The 15,366-nt window shown below is 33.0% G+C and overlaps 2 protein-coding genes across 5 annotated transcripts in view; both read left to right on the top strand.

Moving 5' to 3' along the window:
* Positions 1–4,825, top strand: part of LOC105253220 (titin homolog) — a 36,639-nt gene extending 31,814 nt beyond the window's left edge. Inside the window, 1 exon segment of the mRNA XM_025411041.1 lies at positions 473–4,825. Within this exon segment, the coding sequence (XP_025266826.1) occupies positions 473–3,482 (3,010 nt within the window). The 3' untranslated portion in view covers positions 3,483–4,825.
* A 640-nt stretch (positions 4,826–5,465) lies between these two features.
* On the top strand, positions 5,466–15,366 carry LOC105253221 (dynamin-like 120 kDa protein, mitochondrial). Of its 4 annotated transcripts, XM_011261095.2 has the most exons (18): positions 5,466–5,552; positions 5,914–6,151; positions 6,380–6,515; positions 6,617–6,748; positions 7,126–7,170; positions 11,259–11,345; positions 11,449–11,606; positions 11,697–11,860; positions 11,930–12,194; positions 12,284–12,475; positions 12,560–12,744; positions 12,821–12,982; positions 13,067–13,254; positions 13,336–13,550; positions 13,669–13,926; positions 14,018–14,218; positions 14,344–14,548; positions 14,670–15,366. In XM_011261095.2, the coding sequence occupies exons 1-18, from the start codon at positions 5,524–5,526 to the stop codon at positions 14,732–14,734; spliced, it is 2,925 nt and encodes a 974-aa protein (XP_011259397.1). In that variant the 5' UTR covers positions 5,466–5,523; the 3' UTR covers positions 14,735–15,366. The 4 variants fall into 4 exon arrangements, with proteins under 4 accessions (XP_011259397.1, XP_011259399.1, XP_011259398.1 ...); XM_011261097.2 differs by lacking the exon at positions 6,617–6,748; XM_011261096.2 differs by lacking the exon at positions 11,259–11,345.

Below are 15,366 nucleotides of genomic sequence, written 5' to 3'. Positions count from 1 at the left end.
TAATTCTACTGTGAAGTTTAAAAGATTATGGCTTAATTAATTAAAATTTTACACAATAATATATTAATTTGATTATATACAATAATTAAAAATAAAAAAATAGTTTATTTTTTACAGTATTTTTATTTATTTGTATACTGTATTCGATTTTGTTTTTCATTCTGCAATAATTATTTAACAATGTGTGTATAAGCGATATTGGAAATTTAATTATTATTGAAAGCCTCTTTAATACCAATATATTATTGAAAAATATTTTTAATAATTTATTTTCTAATTGTACGATAATCAAAATTTAGTAACAAATTAAAAATGCAGAGGCTTTTAATAAATGATTATAATTATCTGTATACGATATATTTTCTCGATTAATTATGTAATTACATATATATTTTAATAACGAATCTTGTTATTGTCGATGAACAAACAATTGCTCGTCTACGTATATAACTTATAAATTAATTTCTTACAGCGGATCCGCTCCAATGAAGCTATTGGCAGAACTGGCTTGTGCACGAGCTCCTACTTCCACGTCGCCGGAGGATACCACGAACAATGGCAAGAATCATCAATCGGTGAAAATCGCCGTGGCGGTGGCGGCGGCAGCTGCAGCAGCAGCGACAGCGACAGCGACTAAAGATACCTCGGATTTGTCGAAGAAACCGACGAAGGGATCGGCGATAACGTCAAAAACATCCTTAACAAAGAAAACAAGAAACCCTATCAAAGAGCTATTTGAACGCAAAAAAGAAATAAACGATAGAAAGGAACAGGAACGCTCAAAAACTACGCTCGTGGAGTTAAGCATGCAGAAACCACGCAAACCGAAGAGGAGTAAGAAGCAACAACAACAGGAGTTTCCGCTGATTCGTAGAAACGAGTTATACGGTGGTATGATGGAGAAGAAGAAGCGTCGCAATTCCTTCGATCGAAAAGGGGAATCGGAAAGGATAAAGGACGTGTACGAATTTGACGAAGAGGAAAGCCAAACAGCACCCACTTTGGGTAGCGTGTTGTCTTATAGGAGCCAAGTTGACAAGAGTTATGAGACCAACTGGCCGAAGAAAGATCTCGATGGAAAGCTTAGCACCGCGTCAGAGAACGGCAAGACCAATTGTATCGCGGACACAAAGTTAGGCGTTATAATCGATCATAAGTTTCAAGAATTGGAGAAGTTTGCGCCCAAGACAAAAGGCGCTTTGAAATCGTTCCAGAGCGAAGAACAACAGCAGCAGCGAGTTACCGATTCAATCACCGGACCGATGGACGATTTTGTAGAAAGAAAACAGCAACGCTTGAAACGTCTTGAGCAGAGCGTCAAACAATCCAACAAACTCAAAAAGCGAGGTAAAAGTTCAAAAAAACGGGCGAGAAATGCGTGGTATGAGAATGATAGCTCGGACGAATTTAGGACGGCTGCGAAAGCGGAAGATGTTGGTGTCGGTATTTCGAAAAGTCAACGCGCATGCTCGAAGGGCAAACAGAATCTCTTTGCGGAATTGTCGACATCATCTGAGAGTGAATACGAACGGGAGGACGACGTTGATTATGGAATTGCGAAGGAACAACAATCTCTGTCAAAGTCGAGAAAGAGTCTGAAGAAACAGCTTGACATCGACAACATGAATTGTGATCAACAATGTGATGTAATCAATGAATCCAAATTCGATAACGAGAATCTTGCGAATTGTGATTGGCAGAATCAAGTGGTGCAGAAGGATGCTACAAAGAAGGATTACAATGCTGCAAAATCAGAATCGGAAATGTCGGATCATTCGTTGGTGATAGATGAGAGAAAGGCGATTGATGAAACGAGGAACAGTGATGACGATGCGGATAATCAATACGAAAGGACGTTCGAGTTAGAAGATCTGTACAGAGAAGATAGTTCAGAGTTGGAGACGGAAGTTGAAGGAAATGAAGAACTGACACCGACAACTGAGGAAGCAAAAGACAAAGTTGAAACACAAGCGTTGGATGATGAAAACGCAACTTTGCAAACAAAAATTATTCTAACAAATGTGAAAGACGACTACGCACCGGAGAACGAATTGATTCCCTTGGAAGAAGCTTTGGATCTTTTGGATCGGCACATTCTTGAATCAAAATCTGAGAATGATTCAAAACACTCGAAAATCCAAACTGAGAATGATAGTATTAATGGTACTCTAGATATAATGAACGAAGTTTCTAATGATGGAACTGTTAACATGGAGAAGGAAAATGAACATTTAAATCACATAGAGGCACAAGATGAGAAAGAAGAGCTAGATGACGATGTTCCAGCTTTACCTGAGAAACTATCCAGCAACGAAAAACCACAGAAAGAATCCGATAACAATCTTCCTCTTCATGTATTCCTTAGTAGAAAAGTGCAAGAATCAAAGAAGAGAAAGCAACAGCAGTTAGATAAATTACGAGAAGAGCAGGAAAGGATACTCATGGACTTCCAGCCGACTAGAAGACAGAGAAAGTGCGCGATAGGCAAGCAAGGATTGTTAGCAGAAATAAGCAGTTCAGACGAGGAATCATATGCTAGAGATAACAACAAGAAAGGAAGCGATCACGACAAGTCGCGTAAGAAGCGGGAATCGAAAGAGAAGAAAAAGGAGAGATATCTCGAGAAAAAACATGAGCAAATGATCGCCAAAGAACAGAAAGCGATCGAAGAAGAGATTTTACGAGAAGTCGGTAAGAGAAAAGAGATTTTCGCACAAAGCCCAGATGTAGATACCGCGTTAAATATCGATGTAATGGAAACCAAAATCGTTTCCGGGCAGGCTCATAAAAAGAAACACCAACCGAAGGAAAAGCAAAAGAAAAGCGGCGACGAGAATATTGAGAAGAGTATGCAACACACCATTAATGAATCTCCTCTTGACAGCTCAGAAGATAATGGTAACAATTTACATGCTTTTTGCTCTACAGAAAATATCATAGACAACAATGGTCATTTATCAATTTCATCCAAGCGAAAGAAACTCTCGAAATCACCAACGAGACTGAAAAAAATTCCCAAATCCGGAGAGAACGGAAAGATCTCGCCGAAGAAGAATAAAGAATCGACTGCAGAGAAATCTAAGAAAACGTCCGCGAGCAATAGCAAGGATTCGAAAGAGCGCAGATCGTCTAGTGGGAAACACGACTCTGACGATGAAGAATTAAAGACCACGAAGTCATGGAACAAGGTTGAGGAGGGCGTCGGGGTGGCGATCGGCAGACGAAAACGCACTGCCGCCCATCAGTTATATTATTGGTCCAGCTCGAGTGACGAGGAAGAGGCGCCGGAGCTAGTCCTGGTACCCGAGGAGGAAGAGGACGATCGACAGGAGCAACATGGCTGGATAGTGGGCGATTCCCATAAGCGGATGATAACGATGCTGGCGATGGAGAAGCAGCAGAAAGAGAAACGACGTAGGAGCGAGGACGAGTTCGAATCCGGCAAATCGAAGAGCAAGAAACATCGGAATAGTACCTCTTGATACGTGTTTCACGATTAAATTTGCACCGTATGACAGACGCGATATTGACGATTATGTCATCTCGGTTGTTTTCCTAGAAATGCGAACTATGGAGGCAAAAGTGCAACCAGAAGAATTTGTCTCTTCGATTAAAATTATTTCATTTCACAGCGGTTATCCGCAGGCAATTCTATTTAAGTAAATAATTGTGTATAAGTGAATGGTGCGAAGTTATTTGTTGTGTTCGATCTTTTTCTTTTTTTCTTGCATATTAGACGATGAATATCGAACGAATATAAGTAACTCTCGATGAATGGAAAGCGTAAGAAGCGAAGAAAGAGATATAAAATGTACATAGCTGCTTGAATTAGAATAAAAAAAAATTAGAGATTAGAAAAATATCCTCCCGTTGCACTAAAAGTGTGTGTATGTGTGAAATATACATACACACAAAACTTGAGATCTTATATAAATAATGCAAGTATGCGATATATAGACTGAACGTGAGAAGTAGTAGAGAGTGAAGAAGGCACCCCCTTAGACAATACTAGGACACTTTGTAACATTTAGTTACGTAGAGTGGAGCGAGTTTCCCACACACAATGCGAGAAAAATAAAGAAGAAAGAGGAGAAAAGAGGGAGATCAGTCACAGCTGCTTATTTAGAAAAGGACGACGTATAAAACCGGGTCCAATCAAGTTTAGCGCTTCTACGCAGCTTTTTGTGATTCGTAAAATATATTTCTTCGTGTATTCTTGCATATTCTTATATATTCGTATGTATTACATATCGCAAAATGAAATAAGAAAAATATGAAAAATTTGAGGACGCGATTCTAAAAATATCACGTCGAAGGAGTTTAAATGCTTATGAACGCGAACGAATGCAAGAGGCGAATTTGTTTGAATTTTTATTTTTACGAATTTTTGTAGATCTCAAGCTTATATAACATGAAATAAAACTACGGTTATATTCGAAAAAAAAAACAAATGTTCGTTTATATGTGAAACGCGGACATTATTTTTTTTTCTTTCGTACTCACATCATGCACATATAAGACATAAGTATATAGATTTTCATATACTACGAAAAAAATGTTATATATATGTTATACGGAAATGAAAGAAAAAAAAACAAAAAACGATTATAGACTTTAATGTAAATGTACTGCCATAATCATATTATACGAAAAAAGCCTATGCGAGAGAAAAATATAGTAATTAATATTATTCCTCTGTAAAGATTCAAAAAATCTCTAGCACAAAATTATAGGCGACGATCTAATGTAAATAGAGCATATTTTCAATGTGTCTGGAAAAAGTATGTTTTGTAATATAAGGATTGCAAAGAAAAATAAAATTATTCAACAATATATTTCTCGTTTTATATAATAAATAAATAAATCGTCCTCATGAAAATAGGAAACTGAAATTATATTTTTATTCACGTAATTTACATTGCACTTAATAATATATTTCTTGCAAGAGAGAGAGAGAGAGAGATTCTTATTAAATATAAATCAAATTTGGCGCGTTAACTTTACATCACGCGCAATGTTACCACACATAAAAATGTTCCTTAGTTTCAGAAATAAAGTACTAGGAACGAAATAATCAGTTGGTATGATTGGATATTATTCTATTCCATGAATGAAGAGTTTTTTGAACATATCCCTAGAGAAAGATATTCTTATCGTTTCTCTTTTTCTGCGGTCAGGAAGATCAATCAGGATAAAAAGAGTAAAGATTTCTTTAACCTGATTGGTCAATCAAACGCTTCAAAGCATCCAGAGCGTCTCCCCGAAAAGAGAGAGAAATATAGAAAGTGCAAGCAAACCGAACACACCTGTACCATATCTATGGTTTCTTATACCATGGGTCTGTTCTTTTTAACTGCACTACTACTAGTTCAATAAGTTGGAAAGAGAAAATATACTTTCTTTCACTCTAACTAATTGCACTAGTGTAGCAGTGCAGATAAAAAGAACAGACCCCATGCCTATACCTTTAATGGCGGTGTCTACAGTTATTTATCGACAACGGGTAACGATCACCCTTAAAAAATGAAGCAAATAATATACGGCAAATTCGGGTAAAATCAACATAATTATTTGTAAAATAAAGCATAATAATAAATCTATTTAATCCAAATTGAACCGTATGTCAAAATTTATTAGAATACAATTCATATATTTCACATATGCATATGTGTGATCGGCACAAGAATTTGGGGTTATAATATATATATGTTTCTTTATCAATTAAAATAAATACTTTATCACGTTTTTCATTTGTGACTTGCTTAAAATATATTTTAACTTTATTGTGTTTCTTCGTTTCTATTTGATATGTTTTCCATTATCTAATTTTGATAAATTATACGATTTGTATTGGTTATAATTAATTGTGACTTTTTCCTACATCAAATAATATATTTTTCTTTCCTTTTTTAGTTATGGCATTTTATTAGTCTCCAAAAGCTCCAGATATTCAGCCATTAATACACGGAAATTAATGTCTGGAAAATTTAGTAGGCACAGTAGGCCATTATTAGCATCACCACAATTGAGATACTTTGCAAATCCGCATCGTGGATATGCTATGGTGGTAGCAAGGGTCTTAAGGGGAGTATTAAAAATTCGATATCTTCTTTTGGGCGGTGCAGTCGGTGGTGGAGTTACTTTGCAAAAGGTAGGTAGATTATATTTTTTTATATTATTTATATACCTTTTTTTAACTGTATGATATATCTCATCAATTATTAAATATTAATATCATGTATAACAGCATCAGTTATTATATAATGTAATTAATTCTTTTTATTAATTATATTTAATTATATTATATTTTGGAATTATATGATATAATATGGAATTATAAGAATATAATATTAATATAATCACATATCTATATAAATAGAAATATGAAGAATGGAAAGAAGGATTACCAGATGTGAAATGGATACAAAACTTGATACCTAATGAAAATCAGTGGCAAAATTTTCGAGAATCACTTATGACACTTAAGAATAATGTGAACGATAAGATTGAGATTGGTAAGCATGACAAATATATAATCATTTATATCTGTGAAAACGTGAGGCAAAGTAAAGCGCGCATTGTAATACACGATGAAACATTGTCAAAACATAAATAGATCCACGTATAAAGGAATTTGGACTAACTAAATATCGAGAATACAGGATGTGGTTTGATCAAAGACTGGATAATGCTATTAAGGCAGCAGAAAATCGTCAAAAAGACTATCAAGAGAATAACTCTATACAGAGTGAGTGATTGGCGCGCGAAGCTTTTTTTATCATATTTGTACATTATTTCTAATTTTGTTTGATAATTTTATTCATCATCTGTCCCATGTTGTGATCCATTCCTCAAATATTACATATTCCTTCATTTGCCTGACGTTTTCCTACCTGAACAGCAATCGTTATAAAATATGAGTTAATGACGATGAATGTCTGTTATTATAATTTCTTTAATTGCTCCAATTTCATTGTGCAATTTCTATTTAAATTTATCGTTGATATATAAAAATTTGCATGACAAAACACTTACTTATATTTGTTTATTATACTGCAATTTATTAGTGCAAAGCACTATTCCACATATATTTGTTATCGATTTATTATGGTCTGTTCTGTTCAGGTGCATTTGATACCATCTCATTGGTAGCTAAACAAGCTTACTCAGGTGTGTAAAGAAAATTTGAAACTACTATTTCATACATACTCTATCCATTCAGCATTTTATAATTAAATGATTCACAAGATTCGACTGTATATTCTATTTTCCAATAATGCAAAAGCCATAAATAAGTTATATATAAATATTGCATATATAATACCAAATCATAAATTAGCTCATATGTAAATATGTGATTGCAACATATATGTATAATACCAATGAATATTCATTTTAATTTTTGAATACTGAATGGGACAACCATTATTTGCCATTTTTGATATTTTATTTGCGCACTTATGTGTAATTTTATATACATATATAATTATATAATTATATAATTATATATGTATTATAAATTACGTGTATTATAAATTAAAAGAAACGAATTTTCGAAAATTTTCACGTTTGCGTTATTAGGAGAACATGATTTGTAAAGAGGTCATCAACGCATCATCGACCTCCTCGCAAAATATATTCTCCTAATAATATAAATTATAAGAAATGAATTTTCGAAAATTTTCACGTTTGCGTTATTAGGAGAACATGATTTGTAAAGAGGTCATCAACGCATCATCGACCTCCTCGCAAAATATATTCTCCTGATAATATATATCAGAAGAATATATTTTGCGAGGAGGTCGATGATGCGTTGATGACCTCTTTACAAATCATGTTCTCCTAATAACGCAAACGTGAAAATTTTCGAAAATTCGTTTTTTATAATTTATATTATCAGGAGAATATATTTTGCGAGGAGGTCGATGATGCGTTGATGACCTCTTTACAAATCATGTTCTCCTAATAACGCAAACGTGAAAATTTTCGAAAATTCGTTTCTTATAATTTATATTATCAGGAGAATATATTTTGCGAGGAGGTCGATGATGCGTTGATGACCTCTTCACAAATCATGTTCTCCTAATAACGCAAACGTGAAAATTTTCGAAAGTTCGTTTCTTATAATTTATATTATCAGGAGAATATATTTTGCGAGGAGGTCGATGATGCGTTGATGACCTCTTTACAAATCATGTTCTCCTAATAACGCAAACGTGAAAATTTTCGAAAATTCGTTTCTTATAATTTATATTATCAGGAGAATATATTTTGCGAGGAGGTCGATGATGCGTTGATGACCTCTTTACAAATCATGTTCTCCTAATAACGCAAACGTGAAAATTTTCGAAAGTTCGTTTCTTATAATTCATATTATCAGGAGAATATATTTTGCGAGGAGGTCGATGATGCGTTGATGACCTCTTTACAAATCATGTTCTCCTAATAACGCAAACGTGAAAATTTTCGAAAATTAGTTTCTTATAATTTATATTATCAGCAGAATATATTTTGCGAGGAGGTCGATGATGCGTTGATGACCTCTTCACAAATCATGTTCTCCTAATAACGCAAACGTGAAAATTTTCGAAAATTAGTTTCGTATAATTTATATTATCAGGAGAATATATTTTGCGAGGAGGTCGATGATGCGTTGATGACCTCTTTACAAATCATGTTCTCCTAATAACGCAAACGTGAAAATTTTCGAAAGTTCGTTTCTTATAATTTATATTATCAGGAGAATATATTTTGCGAGGAGATCGGTGATGCGTTGATGACCTCTTTTCAAATCATGTTCTCCTAATAACGCAAACGTGAAAATTTTCGAAAGTTCGTATCTTATAATTTATATTATCAGGAGAATATATTTTGCGAGGAGGTCGGTGATGCGTTGATGACCTCTTTACAAATCATGTTCTCCTAATAACGCAAACGTGAAAATTTTCGAAAATTCGTTTCTTATAATTTATATTATCAGGAGAATATATTTTGCGAGGAGGTCGATGATGCGTTGATGACCTCTTTACAAATCATGTTCTCCTAATAACGCAAACGTGAAAATTTTCGAAAATTCGTTTCTTATAATTTATATTATCAGGAGAATATATTTTGCGAGGAGGTCGATGATGCGTTGATGACTTCTTTACAAATCATGTTCTCCTAATAACGCAAACGTGAAAATTTTCGAAAGTTCGTTTCTTATAATTCATATTATCAGGAGAATATATTTTGCGAGGAGGTCGATGATGCGTTGATGACCTCTTTACAAATCATGTTCTCCTAATAACGCAAACGTGAAAATTTTCGAAAATTCGTTTCTTATAATTTATATTATCAGGAGAATATATTTTGCGAGGAGGTCGATGATGCGTTGATGACCTCTTTACAAATCATGTTCTCCTAATAACGCAAACGTGAAAATTTTCGAAAATTCGTTTTTTATAATTTATATTATCAGGAGAATATATTTTGCGAGGAGGTCGATGATGCGTTGATGATCTCTTTACAAATCATGTTCTCCTAATAACGCAAACGTGAAAATTTTCGAAAGTTCGTTTCTTATAATTCATATTATCAGGAGAATATATTTTGCGAGGAGGTCGATGATGCGTTGATGACCTCTTTACAAATCATGTTCTCCTAATAACGCAAACGTGAAAATTTTCGAAAATTCGTTTCTTATAATTTATATTATCAGGAGAATATATTTTGCGAGGAGGTCGATGATGCGTTGATGACCTCTTTACAAATCATGTTCTCCTAATAACGCAAACGTGAAAATTTTCGAAAGTTCGTTTCTTATAATTCATATTATCAGGAGAATATATTTTGCGAGGAGGTCGATGATGCGTTGATGACCTCTTTACAAATCATGTTCTCCTAATAACGCAAACGTGAAAATTTTCGAAAATTCGTTTCTTATAATTTATATTATCAGGAGAATATATTTTGCGAGGAGGTCGATGATGCGTTGATGACCTCTTTACAAATCATGTTCTCCTAATAACGCAAACGTGAAAATTTTCGAAAGTTCGTTTCTTATAATTTATATTATCAGGAGAATATATTTTGCGAGGAGGTCGATGATGCGTTGATGACCTCTTTACAAATCATGTTCTCCTAATAACGCAAACGTGAAAATTTTCGAAAGTTTGTTTCTTATAATTCATATTATCAGGAGAATATATTTTGCGAGGAGGTCGATGATGCGGTGATGACCTCTTTACAAATCATGTTCTCCTAATAACGCAAACGTGAAAATTTTCGAAAATTCGTTTCTTATAATTTATATTATCAGGAGAATATATTTTGCGAGGAGGTCGATGATGCGTTGATGACCTCTTTACAAATCATGTTCTCCTAATAACGCAAACGTGAAAATTTTCGAAAGTTCGTTTCTTATAATTCATATTATCAGGAGAATATATTTTGCGAGGAGGTCGATGATGCGTTGATGACCTCTTTACAAATCATGTTCTTCTAATAACGCAAACGTGAAAATTTTCGAAAGTTCGTTTCTTATAATTTATATAATTTATATAATTATAAGAAACGAACTTTCGAAAATTTTCACGTTTGCGTTATTAGGAGAACATGATTTGTAAAGAGGTCATCAACGCATCATCGACCTCCTCGCAAAATATATTCTCCTGATAATATGAATTATAAGAAACGAACTTTCGAAAATTTTCACGTTTGCGTTATTAGGAGAACATGATTTGTAAAGAGGTCATCAACGCATCATCGACCTCCTCGCAAAATATATTCTCCTGATAATATAAATTATAAGAAACGAATTTTCGAAAATTTTCACGTTTGCGTTATTAGAAGAACATGATTTGTAAAGAGGTCATCAACGCATCATCGACCTCCTCGCAAAATATATTCTCCTGATAATATAAATTATAAGAAACGAATTTTCGAAAATTTTCACGTTGGCGATATTAGAAGAACATGATTTGTAAAGAGGTCATCACCGCAAATTATATAATTATATAATTATATAATTATATATATTTTATATACATATATAATAATATACATGTATACAAATAATATAATATAAATATATACAAATAAAAAAATAATATATTATTATTATTTTTTTAATAATATACTTTATATGTAAATTGCTCATGCGCATAAAATAGCTTCATTAATTTTTTACATTGATACTAGCTTTCTTGCACACTTAAGCGCGCGAAATAAATTAGAAATTATTATAATTTGTAAATATATATTTTCATTTTAAACAGAAACAAAAGATCAGTTACCCAAAAATATGATTGTCTATACACGTCCATTGTTTAATGATAATACTGAAGAGGAACGTAAGAAAGCTCGTATGTATATATCACAAATTAAAAGCTCGTATGTACATATCACAAATTAAAAATTTTTTAATTTTCTACAATTAGTATTCTCATATTTTTTTTTTCATTGAAGAATCATCGCAACAAAGAATGAATGCTATGCAAGATGAATTGATGCAGATTCAATTAAAATATCAACGTGAAATAGAAAGATTAGAAAGGGAGAATAAAGAGTTACGTAAACAGATTCTTTTACGAGGGAATCAAAAGTTTAACACTAAAAAGATAAAAGTAAGTAAATCACATATATATGTTTGACATGTATATATTCGTATTTATCTTATTTTGATTGTATTTTTAAAATTATTCTTATTTTTATAGAAATCATTAATCGATATGTATAGCGATGTCTTGGATGAACTTAGTGATTATGATAGTACTTATTCCACTGCTGATCATTTACCTAGAGTAGTAGTTGTTGGTGATCAAAGCTCTGGTAAAACATCTGTGCTAGAAATGATAGCTCAAGCAAGAATATTTCCGAGGTACATTTTTTTATATTATTTTATATATATTTGTGAATATTGATATTAATTGCTATTTTTGTTATATAGAGGTGGAGGTGAAATGATGACGAGAGCGCCAGTCAAGGTTACATTAAGCGAAGGTCCCTATCATATAGCGCAATTTAAGGACAGTTCCAGAGAATTCGATCTTACGAAAGAAACGGAATTAGCCGAGCTCAGACGAGAGGTGGAATTGCGAATGAAAAATAGCGTTAAAAATGGAAAGACAGTCAGTCCGGATGTCATATCTATGACTGTTAAGGGACCGGGCCTTCAACGTATGGTTCTAGTCGATTTACCTGGTATTATTAGCGTATGTATATAAGTAATAAATTTCATAAATTTCTCTAAGAAAATTTTTGTAGTATTGTTTATGAAATTTTGGATTTTGTTTTGAAACAGACGGTAACTGCCGATATGGCGGAAGACACTCGCGAGGCCATTAAACAGATGAGCCAACAGTATATGAGTAATCCTAACGCAATTATTCTCTGCATACAAGACGGATCCGTCGATGCGGAAAGAAGTAACGTGACCGATCTTGTTGCTCAAATGGATCCATCGGGTAAAAGAACAATTTTCGTCTTGACAAAAGTATGGGAAATGATTTTTCTTCTTACATTAATTAAACTGAAGAAACAGATGTAGACATATGTAATTGTTGTTATTTTATGATAGGTTGACATGGCAGAAGAGAATTTGACTAATCCTGATAGACTGCGCAAAATATTATCCGGCAAACTATTTCCAATGAAAGCATTAGGGTATTTTGCTGTAGTTACTGGTCGAGGCAAACAAGACGATAGTATACAAACAATCAAAGATTACGAAGAACAATTCTTTAGAAATTCTAAGCTCTTCAAGTAAGTTTAAAAATGAACATTTAAAAGAATTGATATGACTTTAAATGCAGTTGTTAACGAGTTTTGAATCTTCCAGAGATGGTTTAGCAATGTCGGGTCAAGTAACTACGAAAAATTTAAGTTTGGCGGTAGCCGAATGTTTTTGGAAGATGGTTCGTGAGACGGTGGAACAACAAGCAGATGCGTTTAAAGCTACGCGATTTAATTTGGAAACAGAATGGAAAAATAATTTTCCGAGGTAAAAAATGTTACATATATAAAAGATATTTTTTTGTCCAATCGTAATTTTATCAATTAATTTCATAACATATTATATGTCCAGATTAAGGGAATTAGATAGAGATGAGCTATTTGAAAAAGCACGAGGTGAAATCTTGGATGAAATTGTCAATTTGTCACAAGTATCACCAAGACATTGGGAGGAAGTACTAATGGCTCGAAATTGGGATAAAGTCAGCATGCATGTATTTGAAAATATCTATTTACCTGCCGCTCAAAGTGGAAATCCAAGTATAGTATATTATAGATATAGACTATTCTTTCTCTTGAACAAGCGGATAGCTTCATAAATATAATGTTTTTGTGTCATAGATACATTCAATACTACTGTCGATATTAAACTAAGACATTGGACCGAACAACAACTACCTGCGCGTAGCGTCGAAAGTGGATGGGAATGTTTACAACAGGAATTTCAGAATTTTATGACACAAGCTCGACTTAGTCAGGATCACGACGATATCTTCGACAATCTCAAGAATGCCGTCGTGAATGAAGCGATGAGACGTCATTCGTGGGAAGAAAAAGTAAATTCAATTACGATACAATTACGTTACAATTATTCCATCTTTTTATTAGAAAAAAGAAATAAAATTATGATGTCATGAATTAATTATATATTTAAAAAAATGTATTTTGTTGTAGGCATCAGAGATGTTACGTGTTATTCAACTTAACATTTTGGAAGACAGAAGCGTAAATGATAAACGTGATTGGGATCAAGCAGTAAGATTCCTAGAAACTTCGGTTAAAGAAAAATTGCAAAGTACAGAACAGATCCTGCGCGATATGCTGGGCCCTAATCGCAAAGAACGATGGCTCTATTGGCAGAGTCAAACAGAAGACCAACAAAAACGTACAGCTGTTAAGAATGAGCTAGATAAAATTCTTTATGCCGATAAGGTATGCATACATCAAATAATTGCAGCTAAATAAAACTTCTTTGCGGAATTTCTTTTTATAATATCTAAATCATATATTTTTGATTGCACAGAAACATGTACCTACTCTAACACATGATGAGTTGACTGCTGTTAGAAAGAATTTACAACGAAATGGTTTCGAGGTCGATAATGAATTCATTCGTGAAACATGGCATCCCGTTTATAGAAGATTTTTTCTACAACAGAGTTTAGCAAGAGCATATGATTGTAGGAAAGGATACTATCTATATCATACCGGGCACGAAAACGAAGTATGTTAGAATACTTTTAAAAACTAAATACGAGCACACAGTAAAAAAGAAATGTTATTGTGTACACACTTCATATAGCCGCTGGTCGGCCTAACTCGAAAATTTTGCTAATAGAATGCTTTCAGATGGAATGCAATGATGTAGTACTTTTTTGGCGAATTCAGCAAATGCTAAAAGTTACTGCAAATGCTCTTCGACAACAAATCATGAATAGAGAAGCTCGAAGACTGGATAAAGAGATCAAGGAAGTTCTGGAGGATTATAGTCAAGACAGTGAAATTAAGGAGAAATTGCTCACAGGCAGACGAGTCATATTAGCTGAGGAACTTAGTATGTATTGCAATATTTTTAAATTATTATTTGTTTAATTTATAAAAGTGTGAATAGTAAATTAATAAAAAATATTTATATCTTATTGTGTTGCTTAATTATGTTTTATTTGTATTTACAGAACGGGTTAGGCAAATTCAAGAGAAATTAGAGGAATTTATCCAAGCATTAAATAAAGAGAAATGAACATATTAAATCAATTATTGAAATTGGGCATCACGTTATGTGAAGCAAATCTCTAACATCACTTGCGATTGAATAAATGAAAGACACTGTATATTCAGATTAATATTTTGTGGAACATCAGTATACATCCTTGCAGATTTCTACAATTTGATCAGGGAGATAATTCGTCTCTCGGCAAAATATTAAATCCGAAATCAAGAGCACAATATTGATGCAAGTATATAACAAGCTCACATGCTTAATCAAGTTTATATGATATAATTAAAAACCAAAATCTATATGCTCTTTATACGATTTAGAATTGTAAATATGAGACTGATATGTGATTGAGAGACTTGAGAAAGATATTACATAAAATATTACAGATATTACATAAAATTATCTTCAATGTACGAGGATCATTTCATGTAAGAATATTATGATTAGTGTAAAATGATTAAATAAATTACAATTGTTTGATAAATTAATATATTGATATAGAACTGCAATAGTGTAATACAATGTTACAATTATAAATCTATTATGGGCAAGATAAATATAATTAAGCTTGTTATCAATAGCAGAACAATATGCAAAATGAATGTAGAAGAAAATATAGACTGCTCCTCAAATAAACTAGCATTTAATTTGTA

The sequence above is a fragment of the Camponotus floridanus genome, unplaced genomic scaffold (genome assembly GCF_003227725.1).
Source record: "Camponotus floridanus strain SB8 unplaced genomic scaffold, Cflo_v7.5 scaffold37, whole genome shotgun sequence".
Classification (NCBI taxonomy): Eukaryota; Metazoa; Arthropoda; class Insecta; order Hymenoptera; family Formicidae; genus Camponotus; species Camponotus floridanus.
Note: the sequence above shows the minus strand (reverse complement) of the source record. Positions and strands in the feature narration are given on the sequence as shown.

Bases quoted from the DNA above. Each gene is read 5' to 3' on its own strand.
- LOC105253221 (XM_011261095.2), top strand. From the start codon at position 5,524: ATGAAGCAAATAATATACGGCAAATTCGG. The intron at 6,516-6,616 runs GTAAGCATGACA...AAACATAAATAG, and splicing joins GAACGATAAGATTGAGATTG to ATCCACGTATAAAGGAATTT. The intron at 13,927-14,017 runs GTATGCATACAT...TTGATTGCACAG, and splicing joins AAATTCTTTATGCCGATAAG to AAACATGTACCTACTCTAAC.